Source organism: Natrix helvetica, assembly GCF_964273705.1.
Source record: "Natrix helvetica genome assembly, chromosome: 2".
Taxonomy (NCBI): domain Eukaryota; kingdom Metazoa; phylum Chordata; class Lepidosauria; order Squamata; family Natricidae; genus Natrix; species Natrix helvetica.
Window position 1 is genome coordinate 215,690,350 of NC_138552.1, and position 14,217 is coordinate 215,704,566.

At 40.7% G+C, this 14,217-nt stretch overlaps 1 protein-coding gene across 16 annotated transcripts in view; it reads left to right on the forward strand.

Moving 5' to 3' along the window:
* Positions 1-14,217, forward strand: part of AFDN (afadin, adherens junction formation factor) — a 100,885-nt gene that overhangs the window by 18,288 nt on the left and 68,380 nt on the right. For 14 of the 16 annotated variants that reach the window (XM_081940888.1, XM_081940879.1, XM_081940884.1 and 11 more), the window contains exon 3: positions 11,266-11,381. In XM_081940888.1, coding sequence (XP_081797014.1) covers positions 11,266-11,381 — 116 coding nt within the window. The remainder of the gene's footprint in view (positions 1-11,265; positions 11,382-14,217) is intronic. The other 2 variants (XM_081940890.1, XM_081940887.1) reach the window with 1 other exon arrangement.

The window sequence follows — 14,217 nt, forward strand, 5'->3', positions numbered from 1 at the left end:
CAGTTCATGAATGTACAGTAATAGTGCAATGATCATCTGAATGATTATACTGTAATAGTCATGTATAGAGAGTCAGGTTTAGTATAATAAGTAAGGTGCTGGCCAAGAAACCAATTGTCTGAACTTTAGGCTTCTTTTACATTTGAAAGCCTGCTAGATGACTTTGGACCAGCCTTTCGCTCTCAACCTCACCTCATAGCTTTGCTGTTGTGGGAAAAATAAAAGGAAGGAATAGTACACAAGTTTGCCTCCTTGAATTATATATAATAAGATGGGATGATATTTAAACATTATCACCATCTGAAGTCATGTTCTTGAAAATAGTCTGGAATTTTCAGGTGGCACAGAATATGATAACCTTCCTCCTAACAGGAATCAGGAAAGGCTCATGTGCAGTAAGTTTTCTTACAGCTTCAATTTATTTTGAGAAACCATTCAGGATAACAATATTTTTATAAAACACTGTAATCCAAGGTTAGCAGAGTTAGAGGTAGTGCTCCAGAATGAGCCGTTTTATTTTATATCATTTCAAATGGAGCCGCCTTCAAAGCACTTTTCCTCAGGTAGGTGAAATTGGATTATAAAAAATAAAACTGGATTTTCAGATTGCTTTCTTAATCATTGTAGTAAGATCATAATTGAAACAAATGATTGATGATAGAATTTTGTTATTATTTTGGATTCTAAATGACAATCTTTAGATTTCAAAAAGATAAAAAATATTGGCATGACATTAAAATTCATGAGCTAAAAACAAAATATTTATCCTTATTGTCTTATCACTTTATTGTGGAAAAAATAATCTTTGCTCTTCTATTCTGCAAGTTTTAATTTGGGTCTTTCACATTTGATATTATCTACATTGTGGATTTTTTAAAAATAAATTGGTATTTTTATTCCTCTGAGATCAAGAATATTGGTGCAGTTTAATTAGCTTAAATAAGAGATAACTTGAGATAACTGTATAGTTCTTGTGATATATCTGATTTAGTTTCATTATCTGATTTTGAGGAGGACAATGATTAAATGAATGCTTCCACGATTCCAGTTGGAAACAGTAGATTGCAATTTATGGGTAGTAGGTTAAAGCTGGTTGTGGAGAGTTGCATGATACAGATCTACGATGGCAAACCTATGTCACGTGTGCCAGAGGTGGCACACAGCACACGGGGCACGCGCGCCGTCGCCAGCTGCTCTTCTGGTTTTCAGCATGCACGGTCTTCGCGGGTGCCAGAGTGCCAGAAAACATCCTGAAAAATGGCCTAAATTGGCCCAGATAAAGGCCTGAAAACCGCCCGAAAAACAGCCAAAACATGCACGCGCCAGCCAGCTGGTCTTTGGGTTTCTGGTGCTCCGGCACGTGCATGTATGTGCATTCTGGTTTGGGCACTCAGTTCCAAAAAGGTTCACCATCACTGATATAGACATTTATATAAGATTTCATGTTTTTCTTTAGTTTCAAAAAGAAAGAGCAAGAATAGTTATTCAGTTAAGAGAATAAATGGTTTTCTATGCATTTGGTGAGAAATATGTTTTGGCAAAAGAATATATACAGATATTTATAAACTGGCCCTTCCCCATATGTCCCCAGTTGTGAGACCCAGCTTATTAAGTTTGGCTCTGGGAATCAGTTGAGACTGTTGCTATTGTACAAAACTCTCTGCTTCTTAGCAACCTCCCTACCTGAGCTGCTTGACTCCCATTTCTGGATTAAGAAACTTACTGAATTTTTCGGAGTATAAGGCGCACCTTTTTTCCTCAGAAAAGAGGCTGAAAATCTGGGTGCGTCTTATACATCATTTTTTTGCCCCCAGAAACCCCGCCCCTTCACCAAAAAGGCTGTTTTTGCACCCCCCTAGCCCTCAATAGTACTTTATAAGCCTCCATAAGGCTATGCATCAATTTTTTTGACAAAAAAGGCCCGTTTTCACAAAAAACAAGCAGAGAGTTTGCCCTCCTCACCCCAAAAAATCAGGAGCACTCTGCAAGCCTCCCCAAGGCTATTCATGCCTCTTTTTTTGAAAAAAGTTTTTGGGAGGTTTGCAAAAACTTTTTTTTTCCTTTTGGAAAGCTCTTTAACTGATTGATGAGAATTACATTGATCAAGTGCTGTGCCAGCAGAAACAAAGTCTTAGGTGCTGCAGATTGTCAGCTATTTCCTTCTCCAGCACATGGGTAAATACACCTGGAAACATCTACCTACCTACCTACCTACTCTCTCTCTCTCCCCCTCCGTACCTACTGTATTTCTCTCCCTCCCTCCCTCCCTCCCCCTCCCTCTCTCCCCTCTCTCTCCCTTTATCTACCTACCTACCTACCTAACTACTCTCTCTCTCCTTACCTACCTACTGTTTTTCTCTCTCCCTCTATCTACCTACTGTTTTTCTCTCTCCCTCTATCTACCTACTTTTTTTAAAAAATGCCTCTTCAAAACCTTGGTGAGTCTTATACTCTGAAAAATATAGCACTTATGGTTTTACAGGATTTTAATATGCCTTCCCTGAAATAGATTCTGAATTTTTTTTTTTTTGAGGGAGAGATGGGTTGTTTCTTTATCTCATAAAGAGACTGTGGTTTGCTCCTCCTTAAGAAGCCATTGCTGGAACCCACTTTATTGGATAATTTTTGGCTTTGGTTTGGGGCTCCAGGATTTTGCCATCTGTGCTACTGAATGGGATTTCAGTATGCAGTGATATCCAAAGTGCATTCTGAGAGTTCTCCTAAATGCATGACTCCTGCTCAAGGAGTAGGTGACAGTTGTGGGTAGGAAATGGCCATTTTTATCCCTGCTGTCTTTTGGTTTGTATCTTTCACTTTTATGACATGAATTATTAAGGATATTAATTAATAATAAATATTGTCTATTTTGTTTTTATTTTATTTTATTATCTGATTGTTGTTTGCTGCCGAAAGTCACCTCCAGTGGAATGGGCAGTTATACAAGTTTAATTAATATTTAAATAAGTGTAATGATTTAATTTCTATATGGACTATCTTATCCACATCTGTAATAGGCCCTTTTGACTTGTAGATGGAAATGGAAGAGCAGTAGCTCCCTGCTCTGGGTCCACTTTTCTGTATAGGAGAAAAAAATCTGGTTCCTTGGGCAGAGAGGGAAGATTGCCTCTTTGCTTTTGTAAAGAGACTCTTGAGAATTTTTTTTAAAAAGTACTTTTATTCAGTATGTGTGTGATAAAATAAAACTGGTGGATCTTATGTAATACTTTGCTGATAAATAGATGAAATGCTCAATGCTACTACATTCTTATATAAATACTGTTTCTCAATTTGTGAGCAGGAAGAAATAAAACATTAAAATAGAATAATCAGCTTTGTGGTAAACACAAAGAAAAGGCATATTTGAACATAAGAATAGTATGTAGGCCTCAATATTATCATAAGAAAACAGAAACTTTCTATAGACTTTTCAGAAAGATGCATTAATATTTGGTACTGAAAGTAGTTAACCTTAAGCCAGACTCTATGTGTTTCTTTTTAAAATGTCTTTCTCCTCCCCGCTTTTCTTCAGGTGTAACAACATACAGATCATAAATACTTTTATAGCGTGCAGACTGTAATTTCTAAAATGTTTAATTCACGATGCTTTTCTCTTTTAGAATATTTACATTTATTTTACATAAAATCTCTTATTAACAGATTAATGGGGATATTCAGTATTCCCATCAGTGTGTTGTATCTAAAATATATATACTCAAAGTAACTCAACTGAAGCAAATTACATTGTGTAATTGAAGCAGCATGATGATGTCACTTCAGAGAAGCAAATTGAGGCACATAATGAGCACTGTGCCACATTTGATACTGAACTTATACTCCAAAGCCATCAATATAGTCAACATTTGGAGAAAAGGCAAGGATGTTGTGTTTTGAATTTTTTTTCTGGACATCTCAGTGAAATTGATTATGGGCTTCTTCAGCGTAGATGATATTTCTCTGATTTAAAATTTTAGCATTTTAACCAATTTAGTTTTCAATTTTGCATTTAGCCATGTTTTCCTTATTCTTTCACATCTTTTTGCTTTATCTTACCATATTTATTCATTCATTCATTTTTAAACAGGTTTTTTTTGCTGCTGTTTTCATTTTTCCCTCCTAATGTCTAGAAATGTAAAGATAAAAGACTGACAAATACATATCTAAGAATTAAAGCAGAGCATTTTACTTTCTTCATTATATTGTGGAGACTGATCAGCTAATTCATAAGTAAAAAGAGAGTATTTGGAGAAACAGGTTTGACTTAGGTTTGATGATTCTGAAGCTATGCTGAGTGCAGTTTAATAGGACAGTCTGGGGAATCCTTTCTAAAAGCAGTTCCAGTGTGCATAAACTTTTTCCATTTTACCTCCTTTAGTCAGCACAGAAACTCAGAGGCTACACCTATAATTAGGAATGCAGGTGTTACTTTTCCATTTCATCAAATAACGCAGAGAATATAACTAGTTTCCAAAACAAGTTAATATGTCAAAGAGTCAAATACCCAATGATGGCCTAAATACAATATTAAGTGAGCAGATGTGCATGTGCATATGGGATTTTTTTCTTGCTGTTCTGCTGCTTACTCTCTGGAAGATGAACATTTGGGGAACAGGCCACATCTTATCCTAGACTTTTAAAAAGGACCAGAAGTTAGTAGCCTCATCTCCAACAGTAGGAAGACAAATATTGTAAAACTTATTTCTTCTATAATAAAATAGCCAAATTGCACTCCTGTTATCATGTTGCTTTTTCTTATTCTCCTGTGCGCTGCTTGGAGAATCCAAGTGTGGGTTCAACTTCTGTCTATCTGCCCAGTGACTGAGTTTTTTTAAGAGCTTTGGCCACACCTCCTTGGCTCAACTGCTTTCAGTTTCTCAACTCAGTCTGAAGCCCATAGGATGTGACTACCAATCTCCTACAATCTACTAAGCAAAAAAACAGATTTGTCCCAGACTTGAATCCTTTGATCAGCGATTTGGAGTTTTCTACCTGTTTTTTGCTGCAACAGAAGGTTTGCTCTTGATATAGGGAAACTTTTCATTAATCTTACATGCTTTTCATAGTTTTCTTACTACTATTTGATCTCCATACATATTTTTGTAGCGTAATAAAATGATACAAGACAATTCCACAGGATTTTTATAATATAATCTATATTCTATTAGATGAGTTTCTAATGTAATGCCTTATTGACATAAAATTTGGCAGTGTTTCTAAGTAGAATATGGTATTTTTACAGGGGCAAAAAAACCAGTTTCATTATTTTTTGTGTCTTGTTTTAATAGAAAAAGTTCAGGTTGATGTGCACCCAGGTAACAGCAACCAAGAAGAAATTCTTGTTTTACTGGTTTATTATTTAGCTGAGTGATCTTTTTATGCTTTAAAGAGATTACGGTGATTTATAGTGAGTGATCTGCTACCCTGTATTTGACACTGGTTGACTAATTTTGGGTCATTGTCAACTTTTACTGATCATATAGAACTTCTCCATGATAATCTGTTACTAACCTGATCTACAGTACCCATTGCTACTGTACCAGAGTCTATCCATCTTGTTCTTGGTGGTTGTTCTTCTTCCCAGCATTAGAACCTTTGGTAGAAAGCTATGTCTTTGCATAATGTGTCCAAAGTAAGATAATTTGGGTCTGGTCATTTGTACTTTAAATAAAAACTGTGGATTGAGTAGTTTGAATCGAAAAAAACTCTGGATTGAGTAGTTAACCATCACTAAAATTCAAAAGAATCAATATTCCATCTTGTTTCTTCGAAGTCCAACTTTCACTGCCATAGAGTATCACAGGGAAAAGTGCTTGCATTATTTTCCTTATATCGTAGAGACAGCAGCCAGACTGGGTATGCTCCGTCCATTAACCAATCGGACTGAGTGTACACTTATGATGTCACCGGGCCCTCCCCAGTTTCAGACTCAGTCCAATTTGGACTGGCTGTGAGAATTGATCTCTCCCCCAAATTATTTAATTATATCTTTAATTGGTGAATTTTTCAAAAAAAAAATGTTCCTTTAAATTGGTTCCTTAAATAATCCTTTATTGTACAAATTGGAGGGAAATTCGAAACTGATCTCTGGCTGCCTCTCCTCAGCCGTCTGATTGCCTGCGGCAATGAGTTCGCTCAGGAAGCCTGCCTTGCAATCAGATCGGGCAGCTCACGAGCTACGGCTCTATGGCTGTTTCCCCACGGTGCTCCTTGATTGTGGGCACTCGGAGGGATGCGCGACTGGCTGTTTTGCGCGCAGCGGTTCCAGGCGAGTCTGCTGGCCATTCTGCAGATCTCCTGGCCACACTTAGTATCGGTGGCCATTTTGCGGGTCAGAAAAGCCCGCGAAGATAGCGGCGGCTATTTTGAGGCTCGGAAAAGCCTCAGAGAAAAAAAGTTGGCCATTTTGGATGCTTTAAAAAAGGTGCGAACTCAACAGCAGCCATTTGGAGTGCCTAGCAATGCAGGATTACCCCAGGTGGACTGGATCAGGAGTGCCTGTCCAGCAAACGGATGAGACCGTTGCCTATTTAATTGGGGTGTTGATTTATGTTTGGGGAAATGGCTAATCTAGCTATGGATACGAATGCAGGATTAGAGGAGGCAGAGCCATCAGGGGCAAAGAGCAGCAGGAAGAGGCAAGCCAAAGAGGACCCTTCCTCAGGAGTAAACCCAAGGTCTCTAAAGTGACTACCAGGGCAGAAGAGCACAGGTAGAAGGTCCTTGAGAGCAATTTTAGGTCTAAAAGCATCGAACCGCCACATTGTCTATCAGTGGTTCAAAATGCATTCTCTGCACACTATCCTCCAGGCGGTCAGGAAAGGCGACTTCCTCATGTCGGTAGACTTGACCAAAGCTTACCTTCATATCCCCATCTTCATAGAACACCAAAAATATCTCCACTTCTCCTATGGGGGGAGGCACTTCCAGTACCGAGCTCTTCCGTTCGGTCTATACTCTACCCCCAGGGTATTCACAAAGGTACTGACAGCACTAGCCGCCCACATCAGGTAACCCCCAGTTCGGATTCTCTGTTACCTGGACAACATCCTCTTGTTGTCCAGGTCTCCGGTTCAGGCAGAAAGAGATCTTGCCCTCACCATTCACACCTTGCGGAATCACGGGTTTGGGGTGAATCTCAAAAAGAGTCACCTCGTTCCCAGCACTTGCCTTCTCCACCTTGGGGTCTTGATAGACACCATGGCGGAGAGGGTGTTCCTATCCAAAGACCGCATTCTTAGTCTGAGGGAACTCGTCAGGAAGGTGCTATGTCTATGCAAGGCATCCCTTCTTCTCTCCCAAGTCTTGGGCAAGATGGTATCCTGCTTCGGGATTGTCCCGTTTCACAGCAGGAGCCTTCAATGGTTCATGCTTCCACATCAAAGGCCGACAGGAGCAGCTCTCCTCTCAGAGTCCCCCTTCCCAGACAGGTATTACACTCTCTCAAATGGTGGCAGTCCCCGGCGATTTTGCAAGGGACCTTGTTCAGAGAGCCATGCCATCTCACATGTACGATGGACGCAAGTCTGACAGGATGGGGGCACACATGCAGGACCTAGTGGCTCAGGGTCAGTGGTCCCTCGAAGTGAGCCAAAACAGCATAAATTGGCTAGAATTGCGGGAGGTTTGCCTCGCCCTCAGACACTTCCACCACAGAGTTCAGGCCCGTCACATATTAGTCCTCACGGACAATACCACGATGAAGGCACCCATAAACAGACAGAGGAGAACTCATTCCTGGTCCCTGATGCAGGAATCCAACCTGTTGTGCCAGTGGGCGGAATCTCACCTATCATCTCTCAGGGCAGAACACATCTCGGGTCTCCAACGTCCAAGCAGACTGGCTGAGCCGGACAATGATAGATCAGGCGGAGTGGACCATCTATCCGAGCATCTTCCATTGACTGACACTACGGTTCGCCCTCCCAGTCCTAGACTTGTTCGCGACGGCAGACAACAACCAGGTACCCAGGTATTACTCGAGATTCATGGACCCCTTGGCAGAAGGAGTAGACGCTCTCAGATGCCAGTGGCCCAGGGGTCTCCTGTACTCATTTCCTCCCCTTCCCCTCATTCAGAGGGTAATTCAAAAAATTCTGGAGCAGGAGGCAGAACTGTTGCTGCTAGTGCCGAATTGGCCACGCCTGCCTTGGTATGCTGACCTAGTGACTCTGTCAATCTCCACCCCATGGCACATCCCACAGTCTCTCCTGTCTCTACATCAAGGGTCAGTTTGTCATCTAGACCCCTAGTGGCTGCAGTTAACCCCATGGCGATTGGGCGGCAAGCCTTAACAGCCAATAATATCTCCCTCAACGTCATTGCTACCATTCGGGCATCACACAGAAGGTCTACTAACTGCATTTATGATGCCACGTGGTGGACTTTTGCTCTGTGGTGTTCCATCCAGACTGTTGACCCACTTAGGGCATCCATTCCGCAGATATTGGACTTCCTGCAGAGGGGGCTTGATCAGGGACTTACCCCTAACACGCTACGCTAACGGGTGGCCACTCTGGCCTCTGTTCTGGATGGCCTGGCATCCGAACATCTGCCTTCTCACCCCTTGATCCGGAGATTTCTCCGTGGAGCGTCCAACCTGCGTCCCCCTGCCATACATAGATATCCGACTTGGGACTTGCCTCGTGTCCTAGAAGCTTTGATTTCCGCGCCCTTTGAACCTATGAGATCCACTTCTTTGAAACTGTTGTCCTTTAAAACGCTGTTTTTGGTGGCTGTAACCTCAGCCAGACATATTTCTGATTTGGCTGTTCTTTCAGTCAGGCATGACTTGTGTGTGTTCCATCCAGACTGAGTTGTCTTAAGACTGGACCCGACATTCATACTGAAAGTCAATAGCTGTTTCCACCCAGGTCAGGAGTTGACCTTACCTGATTTCTGCCCGTCTCCCCGTCACGAGAGGGAGTGCAAGTGGCACACTCTTAACGTACGTCATGCCCTCAAGATCTACATCACCCGCACCGCCTAGTTCCGCCACTCGGAAGCTCTCTTCATCTCCTTTCACCAGGCCTCCTTGGATACCAAGGCTTTATCGTCTAGTCTGGGGTGCTGGATAAGAGCCTGTATTAAACTGTCTTATGAACTTCAATCCATACAGGTCCCTGCAAACATTACAGCTCACTCTACACGCAGCGCTGCGACATCTGTGGCTTGGTCCACTCAAGCCACATTGGAAGAAGTCTGCCAGGTGGCCACCTGAGCGTCTCCCACAGTCTTCATACGTCATTACAAGTTGGACAAGTACGCGTTGACTGACGCTGCTTTTGGGTGCAGGGTGCTACAACAAGTGTTTGTGCCCTAACGGACCTTTTTTACAATTTCCCACCCTAGTGGACAGCCCAGTCTTCGGTACGTCCCAGTCTGGCTGCTGTCTCTATGATAACAGGAAAATGGGCGTTGGTTCTTACCTGATACGCTCATTTTCTGCTAGAGTAGAGACAGCAGCCAGCCCCGCCTGGTATGGGTCACGTGAGGGAATTCCTTTTGCGGAGGAGAGAGAGAGAGAGATACATTGACTATGGACTTTCACTTTTTGCTCACAATTCTCATTTGAGTCTACAGTTTTCCTTCATCTGAAACTGGGGAGGAGTCACACGGGCTCAATGACATCTTAAATGTAGACTCAGTGCTTGCATTATTCTGATTATTGTAGGTAGAGATACAGCATGGCATGAATATCTTTTCATGACTGCTTTGCTAAGTGCTAATCTGCTGTGTATTTGTTGACTTCATGTTTTTTTACTATTGTGCCTAAAAGGCAGAAGCTATCTGTCACTTCAGTATCTTCATTAGCATCTCAAACGATGGTTGTTGTACTTGATGTTATTCATTTGGTTGGCTTATACTTGATTTTAGTCGTTTTGGGGGGGCAAAACTGTTGTGAATTACAGTCACATGCTCATGGGATGCTGCAAATGGCCATAAATATTCCTATGTTGCCAAGCATTCATAATTCAGTCATGTGACCAATGGGAGGGGCAACTGTTAGAACATTGGATCCAGATTGTAAGTCCCTTTTTTGAGGTCAGTCCTAACTTTGGACATTCGCTAGGTCATTTTTGTTTGTTTTCTTTTGAATGTAACGGATCATAGATCAAATATTGACTGAATTGATCGATCAATTACTTAGTAGTAAGTTGAATACCTGTGGTGTCATAAGCATAACACAGATTATTGATGTTTTTCCTCCAAATTTAAAAAAGATAAAACACCTTCTTCCAATCAAGCTTTCTTTAATATATATTCATTATATGGGTTGTATAACTAAGGGGAGAGTGTAAGCCTTGATTCCCTACTTTGCCATCCATAGTCTGTCCATACTGTAGCTTCCTGACTCTCGTATATAGGTATGTATGTATGTATGACAATGAGATGTTCTCTGATCTCTGACACTATTAAATACTGATAATGAAGCTCTTTATTTAGTTCATGGTTGGTTTAGGAACATGTCTTTTGAATATTAATCAATAGATGCTATACTGCAGTAATTACTTGAATAAAAATTAGTAAATTGAAGTTTACATAGTTGCATCAGCTAGGATTAGAGCAAGCATTGTTTTATATCCCATTAGCTTAAGAACTTTTTAGAAACTTGCAAACAACTTGTATTTATTCTTAATTATAAATCTTGTTCTTATTAAATCTGATTGGTTCATAATTATATATTATTTGGTTGATTACTTTTTAATAGATGAATGACTAAAAACAAAATGAACCCCTTGACAATATTAACTTATGTTGTCAAAGAGGGAGATTTTTCTTAAGGTTATGGTGATAAAAGGCTAGTAAGTTAAAAAAGGAGTGATCCCCCTCCATGTATTGAAGATAATTTTAAATTGTATATGTACATGCTGATATATTTAAACATTTCATTACATGTTTGGTTTTTAGATGACTTTTGAAGCTCATGGGCAGACTTTAAATGTTCAAAGCAATATTTTTTAAAATAAGATGCTTTTTATATTGTACTAAGAGTGCACTCGGAATTGTCATCCAAAAATAGTGCCTCCTAGAAATTTTGGAAATTGTAGTCCTAACACACCTGATAAGTGTCAGATGAGAAATGGTTGGTTCAAATTTCAGTTACGGGCAGTTTATTCATTTTGATAAACTGAAAGACTTGATAGTCTTCGGTTATGATACAAGAGCAGTCTATTAACTAAATGTATTTGCTGTGTCATTTCTTGGCTGCTATGTTAATTGTCAACATTCTGCATTGTTTGATCTTGTGTTTTTTCTCTTATTTTGAAGAAGAAAGAAGATTGGATATAGATGAGAAGCCTCTAGTTGTACAATTAAATTGGAACAAAGATGATCGTGAAGGAAGATTTGTGCTTAAGAATGAAAATGATGCACTTCCTCCAAAGGTAAAAAGAAGTAATGTTCTGTATACATGTGTATATATTTGAGCTGTATATCTGAGTTTTCTATGTTTATAAAAATAAACTTTGTATATCTTGAATTTTCTGTTTATAAAAATTGTCTTTGTATTATAGATTTTTTTTGTAATTCTCCATTTATAGTCAATGAATGTGCCTTTACATGTAGTCTTATGCATGATGGCACAGTTGTGTTAGGCAGAATGTGTGATTTCCATTTCATTTAGTTTATATTAGCTTAACTTTTCAAATTAGGCAGTTAATGGTGATTCAAATACTGGTTTTAACCAGTATTTTTTTCGGAAATGGAAATGTTAAATAGTGCTATAGATATGTGGAAAGGTGGTCAGTGATTACAAATATTATGTTTATGACAAAATACTAAATGTTTGTGTGTAAAGTCCAATTCATTTGTTATTTAAAAATCAATATTCTTAGTATTCTGCTTTAAGTGCTTCTGAGGATTTTCATTATATTTCAGCTCAAAAAAGGAACTTTATGACCAGTGGTAATGCTTAACACTCAGTTAAGGAATTTTTTTTCATTGTTGCAAGTTGCTAGCCATTTAAGGTTGACCATAATAGGAAGCCACATTTATAAATGCTAAAACTGCTTTTATTATAAGGCTACAGTAACATCTTGAAAGCATAGATATGCTTACTTGATCCCTCCCTTTATCTTCATGAGAATTATAGAGGATCCTGTCTGAGGTGTTTTCCCAGATTTCATTTCCCCCCTGGATTTAAAGTTATTTTATCTGACATCGTAGTTGTGTTTCTTCCTTCCATTCCTCAAGCTTCTATCTTCCGTCTGTTACATAAGTAGAAGATTTATGCACCGTATTTTTGGAGTAAAAGACCTTCCCCCCCCAAAAGGGTTAAAATTTGGGTGCATCTTATACACCGAATGTAGCCCCACCCACCAGAGACCAAAAACATGAGGCATGGAGGCAGCGATGGTGTGTGGCAATCCGTGCAGCCTGGAACAGTTGATTGGGAGTATTCTCCCAGTTGGTGGAGATAGCAGCCAGACTGGGTTTACTCTGTCTAGTATCCAATTGGACTGAGTCTACAATCTGTGATGTCATCGTGCACTGGTGGCTTCACCCAGCTTTAGACTCAATATAATTAGGACTAGATGTGAGAATTGGTCTCTCCTCAATTTTTTTCCGAAACTCTTCTTAATTGGAATTTTTCAAAAATATTTTTTCCTTTAAATTGGTTAGGAACCTAGTCTGACTGATCTCCCCCAACATCGGATCGAGCAGGGGACTTCCCAGCGGTCCTGGGCCAAGTGGATAGGCCTTTGGCTACGAGGCTACAAGGAAGCAACACCCATGAGTTCGCTCTGGAGCGCTTCTTACCATCTGCCAGCCAACGCACGGGCTTCCCTAGCATCTCTCCTGGCTCACGGGCAAAGCCCAGAGGCATCAAATAGTACTGCCTCTTCATTCGCTAACTTTCTATTCCTGCTTTGGCATAATTCCTTGGGCACGGCTCCACAGCAGGCCACTACAGTGGTTCCTGCTCCCCCATCAGAAATCTAACAGGAAATGCTCCCCTCACCGGGTCCTAGTTCCCCAGGAAGTGAAAAGATCTCAAGTGGTGGAGATCCCCTGCCATGTCGCAGGGGACACTGTTCAGGGACCCGACACGCCTCACCCTAACGACCGATGCCAGCCTGGTAGGATGGGGGGCACACTTGCAGAACTTTAGAGCCTAGGGCCAGTGGTCAGCAAACGAGCGCCAAAACAGCATAAACTGGCTCGAATGTGGCGGTCCTATTACAGTTTCAGGACTTCGTCAGGGACGCCCACATATTAGTACTGACCGACAACACTACCACCAAGGCTCATGTCAATAGACAGGAGGGGACCCAGTCCTGGGCTCTCATGAGGGAGGCCAATCTGTTATGTCTCTGGGTGGAATCCCATCTAGCATCCCTCAAAGCAGAAGACATCTCAGGGGTCCTGAATGTCCAGGCAGATTGGCTCCGCCAATATGGCACTGAAAAAAGTGAGTTGTGACTGTTTTTCACACCTATGTCCATTGCAGCACCCCCAAGGTCAGTGAACAAAATTCAAATGCTTGGCAACTGGTTCATATTTATGATTATTGCAGTGTCCTGGGGTCATATGATCCCCTTTTGTGACCTTCTGACCAGCAAAGTCAATGGGGAAGGTAGATTCACTTAACAACTGTGTTACTAACTTAACAACTATAGTGACTCACTTAATGACTCGGGCAAGAAAATGGGGGAAAACTACCTAACAAATGTCTTGTTTAGCAACAGACATTTTGGGCTCAATCGGGGTTGTAAGTTGAGGACTACCTTTATTAGGCTTATGCACAGTCTTTGAGGGCACAATGGCTCAGTGGTTAAAGATGCTGAGTTTGTTAGCTGGAAAACTGACAACCAGGTTCAAGACCTGAGCATCATAGGGTGAGCTCCCATTCTTGCCCCAACTCCTGCCCACCTAGCAGTTTGAAAGCATGAAAATGCAAGTAGATAAATAGGTGCCACTTTGGTGGGAAGGTAACAGCATTCTGTGTGTGCATGACTGGGTCCCTCAGCTAAAAAACAGAGATAAGCATTGGCCCCTAGAGTTGGACATGACAGGAAACCTTTACCTTATACCTCTTTGATAATTTAACTTCTACAGAAACTCCACTCCGATCAAAAATTCTTGTTTGAAATCAATTCTAGGTCGAGATTAATGAAATTGGTTTGTTAAAATAACCAGAACTTTTAAACGAGAATCTTTGATTGAAAGATGGCACTGAAGCTGAATTTTGTCAAAGTAAAAATAGTCACTCTCTAGTCA